The sequence below is a fragment of the Diceros bicornis genome, chromosome 11, assembly GCF_020826845.1.
Source record: "Diceros bicornis minor isolate mBicDic1 chromosome 11, mDicBic1.mat.cur, whole genome shotgun sequence".
Classification (NCBI taxonomy): Eukaryota; Metazoa; Chordata; class Mammalia; order Perissodactyla; family Rhinocerotidae; genus Diceros; species Diceros bicornis.
In genome coordinates, this window is record NC_080750.1 from 38,302,837 (window position 1) to 38,324,283 (window position 21,447).

At 38.4% G+C, this 21,447-nt stretch overlaps 1 protein-coding gene across 1 annotated transcript in view; it reads right to left on the reverse strand.

Annotated features, from left to right (window-relative positions):
* The window catches only part of IQCM (IQ motif containing M), a 334,584-nt gene extending 332,280 nt beyond the window's left edge, over window positions 1-2,304 (reverse strand). Inside the window, exons 1-2 of the mRNA XM_058549817.1 lie at window positions 2,295-2,304; window positions 1,527-1,606 (exon numbers count right to left, since the gene is read on the reverse strand). Coding sequence (XP_058405800.1) covers window positions 1,527-1,606; window positions 2,295-2,304 — 90 coding nt within the window. The remainder of the gene's footprint in view (window positions 1-1,526; window positions 1,607-2,294) is intronic.
* Between the last annotated feature and the right edge of the window lie 19,143 nt (window positions 2,305-21,447).

Consider the following 21,447-nt stretch of genomic DNA (forward strand, 5'->3'; position numbering starts at 1 on the left):
GTAAAGTTTTCATCCCATGTGCCTACTAGTGAAATCACTATAACTTAAAAGAATTTTTTTTTTTTTTTGTGAGGAGATCAGCCCTGTGCTAACATCCGCCAATCCTCCTCTTTTTTTCTTTTTTTTTTTGCTGAGGAAGACGGCCCTGGGCTAACATCTGTGCCCATCTTCCTCCACTTTATATGGGATGCTGCCACAGCATGGCCTGCCAAGCAGTGCGTCGGTGCGCACCCGGGATCCGAACCAGCGAACCCCGGGCCGCCGCAGCGGAGCGCGCGCACTTAACCGCTTGCACCACCCGGCCGGCCCCTTAAAAGAATTTCTAATTGGTTAAAGGAAAAAATTTGTTAAGCAACGTTAACAATGTTGATTACAAGATTAAAACCACCTATGGCCAGTCTCAGCACAGAGGACTATTCAAAAGAAACATATGTAAAAATTATAATCCCCCCCAACAGTAAGCATGGAAAAATATTAAAATCTTTATTTAAAATTCTGTTTTTTTAAAAAAAAACATATTTGAAAGGGCATAGGATAGTGTGGCACATAGTAAACCATCCTCAAATCCCCTTCGCTCACCTGTCTCCCCAAAGGTCCATTTGTCACAGCAGCTGCTGCTCCCCCAAATTTCCCATCTCCTCTCTAAATGCCCTCTTCCAAAATTTCACCCTGTGCTGACTCTCCTGTCTCTTAGAGTCCCTTTCCTTTCACTCCTTCCTCTCACCTTCCAAATCTATCCATTCAGCAACTATTTATTGACCCAGGCACAATGCTTGTTGCTGGAGATACAACGTTCAAAAAAGACAGCAGCTGTGGGGCCGGCCCGGTGGCGCAAGCGGTTGGGTGCGCGTGCTCCGCTGTGGCGGCCCGGGGTTTGCTGGTTCGGATCCCGGGCGCGCACCAACGCACTGCTTTGGCAGGCCATGCTGTGGCGGTGTCCCCATATAAAGTGGAGGAGGATGGGCACGGATGTTAGCCCAGGGCTGTCTTCCTCGGCAAAAAAAGAGGAGGATTGGCGGATGTTAGCACAGGGCTGATCTCCTCACAAAAAAAAAAAGACAGTGGCTGCCCTCAAGGAGCTATCAGACTGGTAAACAGTTCTAATACAAAGTGATCTGGAAGAAGATTCGGGTAAGCATGTCATGCTAGGGGCAGAGGAGAGATGCCTCTCATAGTATATTTTCTAGTTTACCTTTAAACACTTACCTAATAGTGTTTAAAGAGGGATATTTACTTGAGATATTTAATACAAATATTTCTGTTATAATTCATCAAAAGAAAACATTAAAAATTTGATTAAATGTGTAAATTAAATATATAAGTAAATAATCTGTACTGCTGAAAAATATTATTTTTTAATGCAATCTGAAATCAATATTTATAGCCAGTAAGGATTTCATTTTCTCTTCTATTCTATTCAGAATCTATCAGGGTTCATGCAATCATTTGGAACAATCACTGTAGTATACAAAAATAGTTATTAGTTTCCTGGAAAACATAACGTTAGATAAATGCAAAGCATTAACCTCATTTATTTTCTTATAATGAGCAATGAGAGCTTTTGCTTCTTTAAAAAAATCTTGCTTGGTGATCTCTAATATAGGACCTAAAACAGAAACAGAGAAACATTTTATTTTTTTAATGTAGTTAATATACCTTTTTTTTTTCTTTTTTTGCTGGGAAAGATTTGCCCTGAACTAACATCAGTTGCCAATCTTCCTCTCTTCTTTTTTTTTTTCCCTTCCCAAAGCCCTAGTACATAGTTGTATATTCTAGCAGTAGGTCCTTCTAGTTCTTCTATGTGAGCCGCCACCACAGCATGGCTACTGACAAACAAGTGGTGTGATTCTGCATCCAGGGAACCAAACCTGGTCCGCCAAAGTGGAGCGTGCCAAATTTTAACCACTAGGCCACCAGGGCTGGCTCATTAAGGTACTTTCTTAAAGAAAAATGGTAAAACTATGAAATTACAATTTGGGGACAGTTATAAATCTTGTAGAATGTTATAAAAAGGGAATTTTATAAGTAGATGTCATAAGTGGATGCAAAAGTTAATGTAATGCTTCTTTAATGTAATATTTTCCTTTAAAAACATCAGCTTACAATGGTCAGAGAGATAAAGTAGATTATCCTAAATTACTAAAGTCCAGGAAAACCAAAGAAAACACACAAATTGAAATCTCTTTCAGTTCTAAAAGTTCTTTAAATGTTACTATACAGAAGACACAACATGATTTGAACACAAAAATTATTAAGTCTATCTGTGTTTTCTGTTCCTGATGACTAATATATACAGCTGTACATTTCTTCAAGAATATTTACCTTACAATTTGTTGATAAAATTATAACTGCAAAATAAAACTCAATAGTTTATTAAATAAGAATAGCACTGAAATAAAAAATATACACACCTACAAATGGATGACTTTATAATAACTCTTATCTCATTTATATTTTCCTAAGATTCTTAATTCATTCTTTTTATCCAGAGTTATGTATAGAATTCTACAGCATGTACATAGAATGCATCATTCTCATTTAGTTTTGTCTAAGATTTCCTCCTTATATATTTCCTTGATTATTAGCTGATTCTGACATTTATAAGTGTTTCTTGGCTTCCTCCTCCTAACCCGGATTCAGTAAAATTTAAGTATATTATCTATTAAAATTAGCTTTTCAATCTGGCCAGTGTGCTCCCCATTTCTATAACTCTACCTACTTTAGTATTCTTAAGATCAAGATTTTCCCTCTCTTCTTTTTACCTACTCTAATTTTAATCAATTAAAAATTCCATCTTCATGCAAATCAAAACCATAATGAGATACTGTCTTAGTCCCTTCAGGATGCTAGAACAAAATACTACAGATTGGGTAGCTTATAAGCCAGAAATTTATTTCTCACAGTTCTAGAGGCTGGAAGTCCAAGATCAGGTGCCAGTATGGTCAGGTGAGGGCCCTCTTCCAGGTCACAGATGTTTAGTTGTATCCTCACATGGTGGAAGGGACTAGGGAGCTCTCTGGGGTCTCTTTTATAAGAACAGTAATCTCACCCATGAGTGCTCCACCTAATCACCTCCCAAAGGCCCCATCTCCTAATACCATCACCTTGGGGGGTTAGGATTTCAACATACAAATTTTGGGGGGACACAAATGTTCATACCATAGCAGATACCACCACATACCCACCAGAATGCCTAAAATTAAAAAGACTGATAACAACCAATGTTGGTGATGCTGTGGAGCTACTGAAACCCTGATATGTTGTTGATGGAAGTGTAAAGTAGGATTATCAGTTTGGAAAAGATATGGCAATTTCTTATAAAACTTAATATACACGAATGAAACATATATTCACAAAAGACTTGATCAAGAATGCTCATAGCAGCTTTAATCATAACAGTTCCAAATTGGAAACAGCCCAGCTGTGTATCAACCAGAGAACAGTAAACAAACTATGGTATACTCATACAATGAAATACTTCTCAGCAATAAAAAAAGAATCAAGCTACTGGCATGCATAACAACATGGATGAATCTCAAAAATATTATGCCAAGTAAGCATCCTTACACAAAAAAGCACATACTGTATGATTCCACGTACAAGTTCTAGCACAAATAAAGCAAATACACGAGAGGAAAAAAAAAACAACAGTGATTCTTTTGGTGGGGAGTGGCATAGATTGTCTGAGAAGGGAGACGAAGGAAATTTCTGGGGTGATGGTAACGTTCTATATCTTGATGCACAGCAGATTACCCAAGCACATGTAATTATCATAAGTCAATGAATATGTTCCTAAGATTTCTGCATTTCATTGAGGTACATTTTACATCAAAAGAAGAAAAATTAAAAACAAATATTGAATTCTGACTAATGAATGCATGTTGATTGTTGTATGGATATGTGATAAATCAAATACAGTAAAATATTAATGGTAAAAACTGGCTGGCAGATCTATGAGGGTTGATTTAAAATTCTTTCAAGCTTGCTATATGTTTGAGAATTTCATAATAAAATATTGGGGGCAAACTCTCTCTTCATTCCTTCACAAAATTTCCCCTTGCTTTTCACCTCGTAGATTCATGGATCTCAGGCAGCTGTTACCTTGGGGCAATGAAATTAAGGAGAAGAATGACTGGACTCTAGCCTACCTTAAAAGTACTGTGCTAGGAAAGGAAGCATCTACTAAGGTGCCCCATCACTGGACATTGTAATTGTCGTTCTGTAGTTATTCTAGAAAGAAAAACATCTCCCCTTGCCCTCTCGCTTCTTCCTCCCTTCCACTCTTACCCATGGAAAGTGCTGTAAGTCATTACCAAACTCAAATCTCCCTGTCCTCCCACATTTGCCACTGTATCTCCCCACATTCAGGCTGTCTACATATTTCTAAGGGTACTGATTGGTGGATTTTTTTTCTTTTTTTCCAATAGAAAATAGCAGTCAAGACTTCACGCATATACTTCTAGAGAAGTGTACATATTCTTTGTGCAGATGGAAGCACAAAGTAAATCGTTCGTACAAACATCACCATTCAAAGCCATAAGATGCACTGTCCTCACACGGAAGAGACAGGAGTTCAGGAATTAAAATTGTCTATTTCATCAAATTTCAACTAAAATCTAAATCTACTTTGAGGAGGCTTCTAACTAGACCACTTACTTCCCAGAGGAGAGGTAGTAAGCTGTCTGAAGTGTGACTCCACACCTTGCCCTCTTTTTCCTCCTCTCATAAGAATCTTTCTTCCTTTAATTCCCTTCTTCTGACTAATAAAATCTCCCTTGTAGTTACTTATAATTACAACATTGCCATATGTCATACACATGACAAACAATATAATTTATTAATATATGAAATGATTAAGTCATTGATTTTTGGTGAAAATGTAGCCTTATAAAAACCATTGAGTCTTCATTCCAAACAAGACCTTAGAGATGATCTAGTCTTCTTTTACAGGCAAAGCTCTGAGACGGAGAGGGCCTGGGTGCCTTCTAAAGTCAGTTGTGCTGGGAGCCCGCACAGGTGCTGGTCTCCTGAGTTGCTTGCCACTTTTTTCTACACATCTGCTGCTTTTCTTAATGCCATGCATGCCTTGTGAATCCTGGACACTCCTCTGAGATTTGGCTGGTCACCATACTGAAATACTCAAATTTCATCAACACTTTCTGTTATGGACTGAATGTATGTGTCCCCCCAAAATTCATATGTTGAAACCTAATGCCCAGTGTGATGGTGTTAGGAGGTGGGCCCTACGGGAGGTGATTAGGTCAGGAGGGTGGAGCCCTCATGATTGAGATTAGTGCCCTTATAAAAGAGAACCCAGAGAGGTAGGTAGCCCCTTCTGCCATGTGAGACTACAGTGAGAAGCTGTCCATCAGTGAGGAAGCAGGCCCTCACCAGACACCAAATCTGCTGGTGCCATGATCTTGGACTTCCCAGCCTCTAGAACTGTGAGAAATAAATTTCTATTGTTTATAAGCCACCCATATTATGATATTTTGTTATAGCACCTGAACAGACTAAGATAGTTCCATTTCAAGCCAGCAATCCTGCACCCTTGTTGTAATTTCATGTGCTGATAGAACTGTTCTGATTTTCCCCTTCATGACTCAAAATTAGCCTTTGACAGAAGACTTAAATTCCCAAGATAGTATTTTCTTCCTATCTGGACTCTTTGTTGCCCAGTGCGTCTGATTTTCCCCATCCCCAAGAGCCACCTGTTGCCTGTGAACTGTGGAGGAGCTGGTGTCCACTCTGGCAACCCTAATGGCCTTCTTGGAGCCAGCAAGTACACTAGATTCTGACTCATCGAGGTATTGCCACAGCGAACCCATACAGTCAGGCCATGAGACTCTTGAACAGAGCAAGGCCTGAGATTGTTCTTAAAGGGGCAGCGAAAGACAGCCACCACAAGAGAGCAATTTCACACAGATTCTGAAACAGCTCCACTGAAGGCATGTCGACATGTTGACTCCAAGCCGAAAATCCTGAGCCCTCATTGTCATTTAAGTTGCTGAGGCAGCTGTTCTGATTTTCTCTCAGAACTAAAAATTAGTCTTTGAACCAAAGAGTGAAATTCTCAAGGTAGCACAAGATAACTCATATCTGAATGCCGAAGAAAAGGCAAAGCTACAGTGTGTTCTTTATTTTTATAATTTCCAAGGATATGTAATATTCAACAAATGAGTCTAAAATTACAAGAAATTAAACAATTTTGACGTTAAGAATCCATCCAGTTGATAATCTTTCAGGCTTCTGTTTCTTTGTTCACAACGGGGTAAGTTCATAAGCATCAGCTTTTATACATTCAAGTGAGCATTATAACTTCAATTACTAAGAGGAAGTTGTCAAGGTCTGCTCCTTCTCTGTTAAAAAATCTATAATTAAGGCTTGGTTTATTTGCAAATACATATCCATAGCATATAGAATGATTTTTAAGAGCTATCATTCCTGAGTCATACTATTTGGTCTTGAACTCCAATTTGCTTATTTCATTGTCTTAAGCCTTCATTTTCTCATTCGTAAAATGAGGATAACAATAATAATAATAATATATCTCACACAGAGTTGTTGTGAGGATTAAATTGGACTTGGCCACGAAGCACTGAGCACGGTGCCTGGTACATAATAAGCTTTCCATAAATGTTAGCAATTATTATTACTGTAGTTATTACTATCATTGGGCTAAACTTGTCCCCAACAGTGTTTATATAATTAATTTCATTAGTCAATCCTTATTTCTTCAATAGCACAAAGATAAATTTCAACTTTCTAAATTAGTTTGAATGAATCTGGTCTTATTATAGTTCTTTTTTATCCAAAACTAATTAATTAATAGGTTTGCAAATAATAAAGTCTCTTCATACTTTGGATTCTTTAAGTTACTAAATCCCCAAAAAGCAATAAAAAAGTCATTATAAGCAATAACAAATATTTTATGATAAAGTTCATGAAGAGGCTGGAATAGTCATATTAAATTTACATAAAACATGAGGGCAAATATCAATATTTCCACAGGGAAAGAAAATGAGTCTCTAATGCCAAATGATTTCACTAGCCTAAAATATTTTCTTACATTTATCTTATATATTTTTTAAAAACTCACTCTTCATATATCACCAATTTAATGTTATTATGATTGATAGTTCATAAAACTTCAGACTTCTCTTAATGTTTTAGAGGTTCTGTATAATTGCTCTAGAAACCTCTGAAGTAAAGACACCAGAAGAAGATATAATTAGGAAACTATGACAGGTAATGAGCTATTGGCCATCTCTTGATCGTACTCATTGAGCTAATCTTTTCTGCATCCAAAAAGACCCAGGGACTAACACACATGTGATTTTTATAACCATAACAAAATAACTGGCCTTCCTCAAAGTGTTTCCATCCTTCTTGTAACAGGCTGCATTCTTCAGAGAGTTCACGATAATTTACTAAGAAGATATCCTGAACAAAGATGTATGGCCACATGGCTAAGGCCTTCCTTGCCTGTATAGTTGAAGTTTAAGTGTCTGACTGTGTGTCTGATTTCACAGTGTTAGAGAAGCCCTACCTCAGGCTCAATGAGACTCAGGTCAGCATACGTTCACTAAGTACCTACTAAGTCCCAGATTGCTGTTTTGGTGCTAAATGTGCTGAAATAAAGAAGACACTCTGTATCCCTGCCTTCCAGGTGCTTAGAGCCTAATACCAGAAAAAAACTGTAAATAAACTCCACATCATTCAGTAAGATATGTGCTGTGATAGAGGCCAACGTAAATCACCAACACCCCCTACTGCCAGTTCACTAATGTATGAATTTCCCTTTAAAGAGAAGTCTTTATATTGTATTATTAGAGATAAGGTTTAAAACAGAAATATCCCAAGAGAAATAACACAGTGAATCAAATCCAGACTATGGCAGTGGTTTTAAAATTGTGCTTCATCAATTTCACATGACTTGGGGGCTCTTCCTTCTTTCAATCAAGGCAGCTCAGACCTTATCTGTTTTACATATTTGAGCTCTTCCTAAGTTTTATTTTGTAGGAAAAAATTCCTTGGCTATAAATAACAAATACACACTAAACAAATACACAAAGGTTAAATACTAGTGCATGTGCAGAAAGATCTCCTTCTAAAAGCAAGTTCAGATGAAGAGAAGAGTGAGGAGAGGGGAAAAGCTTAGAGAGGAGAAGCAGGAGAGGGAAGCTGGAGCTAAGATCATTTGATTAGTTTAGGGCAAAGCATTGTGGAAGCTAGAAAGTGAATAGAAGCTCTTTGAAGAGAAACCTCAAATAAAATAGTTTATATTCAATTCCATTATATAGAAGTGAAGAAAATATAATTTCTAATTTATTTTCAAAAAAATTTAAAAACCAAGTAAAACCCAAATTTCAAGCGGCACATGGCTATCATCTCCTAAAATCTATATTCAGCAATTTTTTTCCCCACAACACACTGCGTTAAGACTCAACTCTTCAGTTCCAACTTAAAGGCATTCTGTTGAGTTCTCTACAGACATACTTTTTCTCACTTACCTCTTTTCTTTATTCCTTCTTTAGCAAAGTGTCTTATCCTCTTTGCAACAATAAATGGTTAATAGGTTTCCTATATCCCTCAGGAAGATTTTACAATGTACCTCCCCCCTACAAAAAAATATCTCTATGTTAATATTTCTCAGAGTGGGGTTAGGTTGCTAAGGAGATGTAGGGGAATTCCAAGCTCACAGTATCAAGCCTTCAAATACAATTTAAGCAATTATGGGGATAACCCAAAGGCAAAATGAAACTAGAGAACATTCCTCCTCCAATACCTGGATCTTCCTCCCTTTCTGCTCTTTCCGTCTTGAAAAATGTACTGTATTATCCAAATAGAAAGAGAGTTAAAGTGATCCACACAGCACTCTGTTCATAGCCCTGGACGGAAGCCAGCTGGCCTGTATCATTTACTGCCTGGGCTCACAAGAGCCAAGGGGAGGTAGCAGAACTGGAAATCTTCATAATCCCAGCTCTATATGCAGCACTACATGTTTCTCAATCATACTACCTAATCCTAAATTTAAGATTATTTGCAGTGTTGCCACATCTAGATCAGCTCTAAAAGAAATATAATGTGAGCCACATATGTAATTTAAAATTTTCTAGTAGTCATATTTTTAAAAGTGAAAGAGGTGAAATTAATTTTAATAACACATTATAATTAATTGTTATAGAATATTTTATTTAAACAAAATATATCCAAATATTATCATTTCAGCATTAATCAATATTAAAAATTAATGAGATATTTTACATTCTTCTTTTGTTCTGTCTTCAAAATCCTGTGTATATTTTGTACTTACATACATCTCAATTCAGATGCTACATTTTTATCAGAAATCTTGATCTGTATTTAGATTTTAGAAAATGTCCACTTGAAAAAGTAGATTCATATCCCCAAGTCGCTCCAAACATGCTTAAAAGTCTTCCAATAACTGAATCATCAGCTTTTATGTTGAAATTAAAATGAATTAAAATTAAATATTCAGTTCTTTAGTTTCAGGGGCCACATTTTAAGCACTGAATAGCCGTGTGTGGCTAGTGGATACCATATTGGACAGCACACTAAGTTAAAAGTTGCTACAGATCTCTCCAAAGTTGGTTATATTTAAATAAAGGGAATGAGACGAATTCTTACAGGGTGTGCTAATACATTTAGCACTCTGAGGGTTAGTAATTAATAGAAAAGCTTCCTTAAAGCTGTTGGAGTGTCATGCACTGTGCACTGAGTTATTAGGTAAGTGTGGATACTCACATTCTGCTTTATCAGGCAGAGCCTCTGCAGCAGCCATGATGGGCAGTTAGGGTGATCTTCCTTTTTGAAGATTGGGCTCCAAGTCCCTAAACACGATTACATTAATTCAGTGGTGATGAATATTTATTTTTAGCTATTTCTTTCACTCATTCATGAAGAAACAAGATAAATGATTAACACCTTTTATACATCACTCCTCTGCTCTAAAACCTTCAATGCCTTTCCCTCCAAAAGACAACAATAACAAGAGCTAGCATTGAGTAGGGCTCTGTGGTTTATCAAGTTCTTGGGTACATATTACCTTAGTGGTTCCAAACAATCTGATAGAAACTATTGTCCCACCTTTGGCAGATGTGGAAACTGAGCCCGGAGAAGTGAAATAACTTATCAATGTAAGCAGTTATTTAGTGGCATGTAGAGATCTCAAATCCAGATCTTTGGGCCTAAGGCCCTATGCAGGCCCACTGATTTCTCACTATTTTACAACTAATATCCAAATAATACCTGGCACATACCTTACACATTCTTTCCTTGAGCTTACACACTTGAACTTAGGTTTATGCTACTCTTCTACTCAGAATGCCCTGTTCTCACATCTATATTTATTTATATCCTACCCATCCTTAAACCATAGGTTCAAATCCTACCTCCTTTGTGATCACCCCAGCCTCTAGTGATCTGCTCCTCCCTTAAACATACTAGTTCTATTGTCACTAGTTCTATTGTCTGTGCCTCTCACTTGAAATTTATCATATGCTCTGTGTAAGGGGCTAAAAAGACAGAGTAATAGATATAAATAGAAATCCTATATCCTAATTAGCTCCAAGTGCCTTGAAAACCAAACTGTACTTTATACCAGTGGTCTTCAACCCTGGATGGCTATTAGAATTGCTTGAAGGGGGTAGAGGTTAAAAATATATCAAAGTCTACAGTGGGGCCTAGGCATCTGTGTTTTTTAAAGTTCCCCAGAAGATTTAAATGTTCAGTTGGAGGAATGAACGGCTGCCTTGTACCTCAACTTCTGTGATTCCCAGCTCAGTGCATGGCATTCTGAAGGTGCTCAATAAAACGCTGATTAATGGGTTGATTGAGCTGAGCCTTTCCTCCTACATTGGAAATTATCATTATTTCCAAAAGATTATCCAAAATGCATCAAATGTTGCCCCTACAGCCAGGGAATCAGTTACACCAGTGTATACTACTGTGTGCTCACACAGCTTTATAATTAGAAATAGGAATATTAAATGCTTTACGGAGCCCCAAGGAGCCTCTTGTTCTAAAACTCTAAGTATAATTGTTCAGTTAGCTGACTAGACCATCAAATTGTTGTGAAGTATTCAAGACCTGTTTTAAACAATTTGAGGATTATTTGAGTAAATCTGTAAGGCAGCTTTGCCCTATGGAAGTCATGACTCTGTGGCCACATGCTCTTAGATAAAAGGCTACAACACTTTTCCTCAGCTTCTACCTAGAGGGGGAAAAAAAACTATCGCAGTTACAGTTTTAAAATAACAAATCTGGAACATCCAAACAGTGACTAATTCTCAAATTGTCAGCATTATACCATGAGCAAGAGCACAGAACATGTACCTCGTCTGCCTAGTTCCACAAATGAACTGAGATAAATTAAAATACTGCACCTCCCTTAGCAATTAACAATCAGAACTCATCTTCCGGTCTGCCTTAATTACTGTCTTCTTTCCATTTAAATATAAGAAGAAAATAAAGGTGTTTTGCGCTCCGTCATTTTCTTGTTTTAATCTCCATAGAAAGGGACTCTTCTCTGGGGCGGTTGCCTCCTCCACCCTAATTCAGTGTGCCAGGAGTGTCAGCCTGCATTAAATTGGCTGCCAAGCAAGACATCCCACTGTCTTTTTAATGCAGAAAACTAGCCAAGCATCCTAAGGGGTGCTGGCATGGTAATGCCCCCACAAACCCGAGGTGATAGGGGATGACTCTGAGACAGGAGCTCGGGGTGGAAGAAGGCCCTGGAGGATGGAATTGCTTAAAGATGAGCACACTGACACAGAATATCAGCAGATAGGGTTCCTCTCCACTTAAGTCCCCAGCAGACAGTCAGGAGATGCTGAGTGCCTCCTGATGCACTGATCAATTAATAAGTGCATATTTAGTGTCTAAGTTGTGCAATGGACATGCCATCTATTTTGGAAGAAAAGGCAAAAGCATAAGTCAAGTTTTTAAATAAAATGCAAACAAGTGTGTCCAGATGTCATAAGAAAGTCTGTGAGCTTTTGTGAAATAATGTAAACCCATGAGTGCCAGGAGTTCAAATGAAGATGAGATCAGTGAGTGCTGAGAAAGCGACCTACAAAGGTTCAAGAGAGACTGAGCTACACCGGGAAGAGTGGATGCAGGGGTAATCGTGAAATTGTGAATAACTGGCTCAGCACAGGCATCAAGCAGTCAGAACTGGACGCTGGCCAGCACACCCCTGTGACCGAATGTCAGTCCCAAGTGGGTCAGAGCAGCTGCCTTAAGAGGAACAGAGGAGGCAGGTGAGGGAAATAGCACAAACAAACGCAAAGAGGTGAGAACACACGTGGTTTGCGGGACGGCAAGTAGTGACTGCTTGATTTAAGCAGAGGGTGGGATTTTATGCTGCTGAAATGAGCAACAAACCATTGAAAGTTTTTGAACAGTGTACTAACTTAACTAGTGTTCTGGAATGTAACTTCCATAAAGGCAAGGACTTTGTTTTCTTCCCTGCTGTATTTCCAGTGCCTCGAAGAGGGTCTAGCATGTAGAAGGATTTCAGAAAATATTTGTGGAATGAGTAATTATGGCAACAGCATGCTGCACAGAGATGCCCTACCTTCTCTTGTCTCCTTGGGCACATTTGTGAAAAAGTCCTTTTACCCTTTCTCTTCTAGTAGATGCAACTTAAGGCTCTCCTTAATTGGGTTACAGGAACACTAAGGATTTCTAATTCTGTTTCTATATGAATAAAAGGCAGATAGAAGTGGAAACAGTATTTCCCCACCTTATCTCCTTAGCTTGTCCTTCCAAAGCAGACAACTGATAAGACTTTATCATGGTGTCCCGTACAATTAAGTATCCTGGTGGCAAAGAACTGCCCTATGGTTTTCAGCAGAATTCAGGGAAACAGGTCACAGTGCTGGGATCTAGACAGGCAGTTTCAGTAGTTGATATAAGGGTGAATGAGAGCAAATCTTCATTTTCTACCCCAAATTTTCTCCCCACTATCCCTCCACCTGAATCCTCCTAGCCTTCGATCACACGTTCACCCACTCCCCACTTCTCCATGTTATAGACTGTACCTATATCCACCCAGTTGCTCAAGCCATAAAACTTTGATTCTGCCTGTATTTTTACCTATCACATCCAATCCACCAAATCTTCTACATTTTACCTTCAAAATACATCTGCTTCTCCTCTTCTTCCCCCTCCCAATCACAATCATCTCGTTCCTGAAATGCTGAAATAGCCTCCTAACTGCTCCCTTGATTTCCACTCTTACCCTATTCCAATTCACTCTCCCCACAGCAGAAGGAGTTGTCTTCTTAAATGTGTATCAGATCATATCAGGCTACGACTCCTGATTTCTTCTATGACTTCTGACTGTATTTAGAATAAAACCTAGCCTCTTGCCCTGGGCGCTTCTCTCTCATGCAACTGAGGAAATATGGATGAAAAGTATGGGACTGGCATCCACAACTCCACCCAGAACTGAGCCAAAGGGCTTGCTTTGACTTCGCTTCACCTTACTTTCTTCGTTTGCAAAATAAAATTGTTGGGCAAGAAGACCTCCAAGGCCCCATCAGTTTCTCAAATCTATTATCCCATTGCTTTTGTGTGCAACACTCACTGGCCCCAAATCTCAAAAATCATCTGCCCTGCATGGTTAAGAGTTCTTGTCTCTCCTGTTCCTCTCTACTTTCCTCTGTTCTCTGGAACTCAGGAGCAGTACATCCAGGAAAGTGGCCTAGGCCTAGTCTCTTCCCGTCAGGCCTCTGGCTGCAACCCTCCTCATGTGCCTCTCAACCGTTGGCCACCAGGACCTCCCTCTCAAGTTTTGTCCTTGTCACTGTTTCCATTCTCTGATAAGTGTGAGCCCTCCTCCACTTTTTCTCTTCTAAATCAACAAGGACATTGAGGTAATTTTCCAGATTTGCTCCCTGACTGACATCTCTCTGCCAAGTCTCCTTATCCCTCTACCAGAGACATCAAATATGCTGGCACCAAACAACAGGAATGAGAAAAGAGAAAAGAGAGCAGGTAAAGAAAACAAAACAGAACAAGTCCTAACTAGGTCCAATATAACAGGGCCAATATTAGGCATCTATAATGGATAAAAAGGTATACCAGATGATAGGAGAATACAAAATTTATAATTGCCTAATTAAAATTATGAACAAAATTAGTCAGACAGCCATAAAGTGAGCTGGAAAGAAGATACTTTATGAACTCATGACGGTCAATATCAGGTAGCAGAGATCCTGGGGGAACACGTGCAACAGTGGCAAGCATGTGGAGTAACACTCCTTTCCCGACGTGGAAACCTCCCTCTGATTCTCTAATTAACTCAGGTTAATATATTTCTCAGAGCCAGGAAGTGGGAAGGAAAAGGACATAATTGAATCATTAGGATATTGCTCCAGCTGACACAAACATCAGAGTCTCAGAGCACTGTGGAGAGAGCCAATTTGGATTTCAGTCCTGATTCTGTCATTGCCAAAGTATGTGATCTTGACCAAACAACTTAACCTCACTGAACTCCGCCTCCTTGTCTGTAAGTGAAGATTTAAATGATACACATTTTGTAAAGAGCAGCTTCAGCCTATCTTTGAAAGAACTCTTTCTCAGAAGTCAATGAGGACAACAGACGAAGCCTGGCTGTTCTGATTGAAGGGTCTCAGAGCCTCTCCCTGTACCACACCATCACTCCCACCCACCTCAACCCCAATATTCCAGGATCGGAGAAGCCCAGCTGATGATTTCACAGGTGTCTTCTGCACGTAAGATTCGACTGTTCCATAAAATTAGATGTTCTATTTCCTTGTGGGCTTGCATGGTCATTGACACTAATTAAGAGATCCCAAATATTCCTGGTTTTACATAAAATATTTAAATTTTTAAATCACAAAAGAAAGCTATTAATTTCAGTTCTCAAGTCATTAAAAAGGAGATGATAAACTGAGAAGACTCACAATATACTTTAAAATTCTTTCAAATACTCTTTTTAGCTAAAATACTAATTTTTTCACCTTTTGCCTCAATGTGTAAAAGAAACCTAGTCCATCTAGGCCATATTCAATAAGGTATGGAGTTTTTCTGCGGCCTTATCTTAGGGTTTTGATATAAAGATGTATAAAGTAGCATTTGGCAATACATGAACAGGTGCATTGAAGGCCACTGAGAACCAAAGGTTACCAACAGGAGGTGATGGGCTGGAGTTGGTGAGATAAGACTATCATTCTATAGTGGTTAAGTGGAGTAATTTGGAGGAAAAGGGAAGCAATCCATGTCAGATTGAGCCGTACCTCAGTAAAGAGATCAACTACTAGAGAGAACTGAAATATTGAATTTTAGTCCCTGTATCTTCCAAAATTAGAAGTACAAAGATAACAAATACAATATAAATAACTTTTACAAATCAATGAAAAAGACAGATAGTCTAATGTAAAAATAGGCAAATGATTGCAATAGACATTTTCCAAAGGGGATTTCCATATGGGACATCGGCATGTGAAAAAATGCTCAAAACTTATTGGTCATCAAGGAAACACAAAGTTAAACCACAACCACCACACATCCAAATGAAAAGCTTTAACAAAATACTAAGTGTTGACAAGGATATAGAGCTACTGAAATATTCATATACTGCCTATCAGAGAGCAAATTGGTAATCTTTGGAAAACTATTTGGCAGTATCTTCAAAACCTAAATCTATACCTAATTATGACCTAGCCTTCCCACTCCCAACAGACACTTTATAATAGGTGCTGAAAGACACATATAAGAATGATCACAGTAGCACTATTTCGTAACTGCTAAAAACTGGAAACAACCCAAATGTCCATTGACAGTAGAATACATAAATAAATTGCAGTTTATTCATACAATGGAATGTTTCACAGCAGTGAGAATGAACTGCTATACACAAAGACGTAACTGATTCTTACACACATAATCTTGAGAGAAAACAGCCAGCATAAAGAGGATATACTATATGCTTTCGTTAATATAAAGTTCAGAAACAGGCAAAAATTAATGGTACTAGAAAACAGGGTAATGGAGACCTTTGGGGAGAGGGTAAAGAGTCTGAGGAGGGCCCAAGGAAAGCCTCTAGGGTGCTGTTAATGTTCTATTTGTCAGATGGTGTTTCGAGAGGCTTGTTCACTTTGTGAATATTTCTTGAGCTATACACTTAAGAATTAGGCACTTTTCACATTATATATGATACATCAATTTAAATTTAATTTTTAATTTTAACTTTTAATTATTAGTTTTTCAAAGTAACCTATTAAAACTCTGAAAACACTACTCTCATTACAGGTAGTTTCATTTCTCCTCTTCTTACTCTTTCTCAAAAGAAATAGGAAACACAGAGCTTCTCTAAAAGCCAACGTCTGTGCTAGATTGTAAGCCCCACTAGGGCAGGAATTAGTTTCTAAAATTTCTTTTATGTCTTCCATAAGACTGAGCATATGGTTAGCCAAGCAATAAGTACTCCCATAAAAAGCAGTTGATTTGAATTCCTCTAAGTCCTGAATTATCAGAATCTGCTTAGTTTTCATAGAGTTCTTAATATTTATTTAAAAATATCACTACTGCTAAATTTTCCATGATTACCATGATTTTTTGCAGCGTAGCTAATGGAGTTTGCTTATTTAATTTTATGCACCTAGTTATCTTGATAGAAAGAGCATAATTATCCAAATGAGAAAAGGAGCTAATTACTTTTGCTCAAAATGAATGGTGATCATGCGCGCGCACACACACACACACAAATTGGTTTCAGAAAATCCTACACTATTCCACATTTTTCCCACCTCAAATTCCCACTCAGTCTTTGAATTCAACCTTAAGGCCATGACAGAAATGGCAGCAGTGGAGGTAATGGGGACAATGAGGCTTATCTTGAATGAAATGTTAAAAATATTAGAAGTTATATCTTATCATAAATTTTATTTGGGGAAAATTTTGGTTAGAAACATATCAGATACAACACGTGTGCAGGAACAAAAAAAAAAGGTAACAGTGTCTTATTCTTAGGTACTCTATCAGAAATGCTTTCAGCATATCTCATGAAGATTCCCATGACAGTACATGCAGTTATGCCTTCAATGATCATTGTGGCATGTTGTGACTCTGTTTTTCTCGTGCTTTTTCGCAGATTAAAACAGTGTTGTTATAAAAGTACACTCTCTCAACTATTAATCACACATGCCTTAAATAGAAGCCATTAACATTTTATAAATAACAATAAAGAGTGAAAACTTGATTTACAAAGCAGTTCCTGCTGAGATGTTTGGGACATTATATAAACAGTTAAAGACAACAATGAAAACACCATAAAGTTAATTACCACAAATTAAATAAAATAAATTAAAGGCCAAAACTGTTAAACTGTTGCAATGGAATTTTGCTGTGCTCGGAAATTCTAGCTGATGTTAAAGAGCTAGCTGTAGAACTTTGAGCAAAATCATGAAATATTGTAAATCCTGCCATCTATTTTCAGATTTCTTCTTTCTCAATGAACTTGTAAACAGAGCTAACATTTATGGGCTATGAAATGGGTTTGGAGAGTTTATATTTAAGGGACGAGTTCAAATAATCAATTTTAAAATTGGAAACAATCTTAACAGTTGTCTTCTTGTTAGGTCCTCATTTTACAGGTGAGGAAACAGCAGCATGGGGTGGAAGTGATTTGTTCAATTCAACACTGGGGTTTGTGAATGCACTGGAACCAGAATTCAGTTCTAACTCCTGATAAAGCATAATTTCTCTTGACAAAACTCCTTCCAGGAAACAGTATTTCCCCTCCACGAATTCTTTCATGTCTTTATCTTCTACCTCCTCTCTAAATCAGTCTTTTTTTCCTACTTTGTTCTAATGAAGACAATGTAACATGGTGAAGAGCAAAGACCTTAGGTTCAAGTGGACCTGGGTTCAAGCCCAGGCTTCACCACTTCCTAGTTGTGGACCTTAGGCCTCGGGGGACCAATTCATCCCAGTTTGCCTGGGACTTTCTTGGTTTTGAAAACTGAGAGTCCTGAGCCCTGGCAGCCACCTTGATCTCAAACAAATTTGGACTGCTATTTACTTAACTCTCTAAGCTTGAGCTCTTTTATCTGTGAAGTATGGATAATAATAATCCTTACACCTCATAGTGCTGCTTCAAGACCAAATGAATGAATGCATGAAAACATTTAGCATAGTATCTAAGCCTGGCCCACAACAAGCACTCATTTTCATATCAGTCACTTGTTCTTGGGTCTCTTTGCATGTTGGAGATGTGGATTTGAAGATCATTTAAAACAGAGGTGATATGTAAAGTTGAGAGAGAGAATGAGTTTTCTGAAAAACAGGTAAAGCAGCAGACTTATGGAGGGTGGGAATAGCATAGAAAGAAAGAGAACATTAAGAAGGAAGGAGAGTGCCTCAAGGCCATACTGATCAACACAATCAAACAAAAAATGAGGAAATTCCAGGGCCATGGCATGCAAGAAAGGGCTTAGTAATAAATTCTACTCTTGGTTCTATAAATATATGTGGACTCTATAAAGAATTTTTTATGTATTATTTTTTTTATTATTATTATTTTTTTTTATGAGGAAGATTATCCCTGAGCTAACATCCATTGCCAGTCCTCCTCTTTTTGCTTGAGGAAGGTTGTTCCTGAGCTAACATCTGTGCCAATCTTCCTCTAGATTGTATGTGGGATGCTGCCACAGCACGGCCTGATCAGTGGTGTGTAGGTCCACACTCGGGACCTGAACCCACAAACTCCAAGCAGCTGAAGTGGAGAGCACAAACGTAACCACTATGCCACCAGACCAGCCCCTATAAAGAATTTTTTTAAAAAGTAAGAATGAGAAAGTGAAGGCCAGGGATAAATAGGTATAATATTTTATCTAGTACATGGGATAACTTTAGAAACTTGAAGAATCCCCAAAAGAGCCAAAATGTCCACAATTACCACATCATTGATGCATACAGTACCATATTTAGCATTTATATCTTTCTAAAAAAAGTCTCTGAGAGGAATAACACACCAAACAACAAACATCAAAGCACCTATCTTTTTTTCATTGATATCTAGTTGAAAGCTTTTCCCTAAGCAATGAGACAGGCATAAATAAGGTAGCAATGTACTTTCAGTCATCTTCAAGAATGAGAAGTAGAAAATAAATACAGAGTAGTGATCAAACTGAAGGTGAAGCTGTGGATGCTGTCCCAGCTCCTAGACACAGGCAGAGGCAACCTGGAGCTCAGTTCTAATGGGATACCCAGAATTCAGCACAATTCCCAACTGAGGTAGGGGATCAGGATCAGGACCTGCTAAAAACCTTCAAATGAGAGGAGGCAGAAAATACAACTTCCAACTGTTGCTTGGGGCAAGGGCTTATCATAAGCTCTACACTTTGGGAGACAGAAGATACACACATGTCTCACCACCAAGACCTAGCAACAACAGTCATGGTCTCAGAGACAAGATTTAAAATATCATCAATATCACAGGAGCAGGAGCCCCAAAGAACCAATATAAGACCTAGTTCTGGAAGGAGAAACACAGTGGCAACTACAATACTGTGAATCAGAAAGAGGCAAGTATGGAAGTAAATAAAACAGAAAATATAATAAAACTTCCTATTCCACATTAGCCTGAAAATTATTATAAAATAATTTTAAAATTATAAAACATATGTCCAAAATTAACACTAGGAAATATAGCTAATAAAATCAACAATTAGAACAGTAATTCACTCCATAAAAAATGGAAACAATAAAAGAATATGAAAAAAATTTTAAAATAAGTAGGTTAAAACTACCAAGAGACAGAGGAGGAAATAATATTCCTTAAAAAGATATGAAAATATGAAACAAAGCAGCCAGAAATAAAATAGGGATCTAGAAAAAGAACCTATCAGAACTTTTGAAATAAAAATATATTTTTTGAGGGGGCCAGCCCAGTGGCACAGCGGTTAAGTGCACGCACTCCGCCACGACAGCCCAGGGTTCTCAGGTTCAGATCCCGGGCATGCACTGACACACTGCTTGTCAAGCCATGCTGTGGCAGTGTCCCATATAAAGTGGAGGAAGATGGGCACAGGTGTTAGCCAGGGCAAGTCTTCCTCAGCAAAAAGAGGAGGATTGGCATCAGATTTTAGCCCAGGGCTGATCTTCCTCACACACACACACACACACACACACACACAATATATATAATATATATATATATTCTTTGAGAGTTAGATCAAGATGGGAGAGTAGGAAGATCCTTAGCTCACCTCCTCCCATGGACACACTAAAACTACAACTATATAGAGAGCACCTATTGCTGAGAAAGACCTGAAGACTAGCAGAACAGATTTTCCAAACTAAAGATATAAAGAAAAAGCCACATCAAGAAGGGTAGTATAGGAGGAGACACTCCAGCATGGAGATTCATAAGTGGGAAGAATATCACAACTGTGAAGATCCTCCCAAATGAGCAAGCAGCCTGAGCCCCACATTGGGCTCCTCAGCCCAGGAAATTTGCACTGGGAAGATGAACTCCTATAACATTTGGCTTTGAAAACCAGAGGGTCTTACGTGAGGGAGAGCCAGAGAACTATCAGAAAGCAAGACTCTACTATTAAAGGGCACACACAAAAACTCACCTGCCCTGAGTCCCAGTGCAGAGGCAGTAGTTTGATAAGTGCCTGGGTTATATATGAAGGAGATTCATTCATTAATTTTAAGGTGTGTGCTGGAGGGGCAGAAATCTGTTGGAACTTTCTTCAAGGATGGAAGTGCTGGCAGGTGCCTTTTTTTTTTTGCACTCCTTCTACCTAGCTGGTCCGACCCTGGAGGACACCATCTCTGACATTCTCCATCTACCTTAATAGCACTGCTCCCCATAGCCAGGCACTATCCTATGGACCCACCTTGGAAATGCCCCTACGAAGAGGATCCCACTCTGCCCCACACAGTGGGTGGCCCTGGCTGGCATGAGAGCCCCTCCAAAGCAGCTCCCACCCCAGAGGACAAGACCTGCACATCAGCACACTTGCATCAGTCATGGCTCAGGCATAACAGAAAGGCACATTAAGCCTCCACAGGGGACACACTTGGAACACCTGGCTCTGGTGACCAGAGGGGATTGCAACACTAGACCCCACAAGACCACCCCTTCAGGACCAGGAAATGTAGCTGATCTACCGAATACATAGAAACATAGAGATTAGGCAAAATGATGAGATAGAAGAATATATTCCAAACAAAATAACAAGACAAAACCTCAGATAGAGAACTAAACAAAATGGAGATAGGCAAAGTAACTGATAAAGAGTTCAAAGTAATGGCCATAAAGATGCACACCAAACTCAGAAGAAGAATGGATGAACACAGTGAGAACTTCAACAAAGAGATAGAAAATATAAAAAAAGAACTAATCATAGCTGAAGAATACAATAACTGAAATTAAAAATA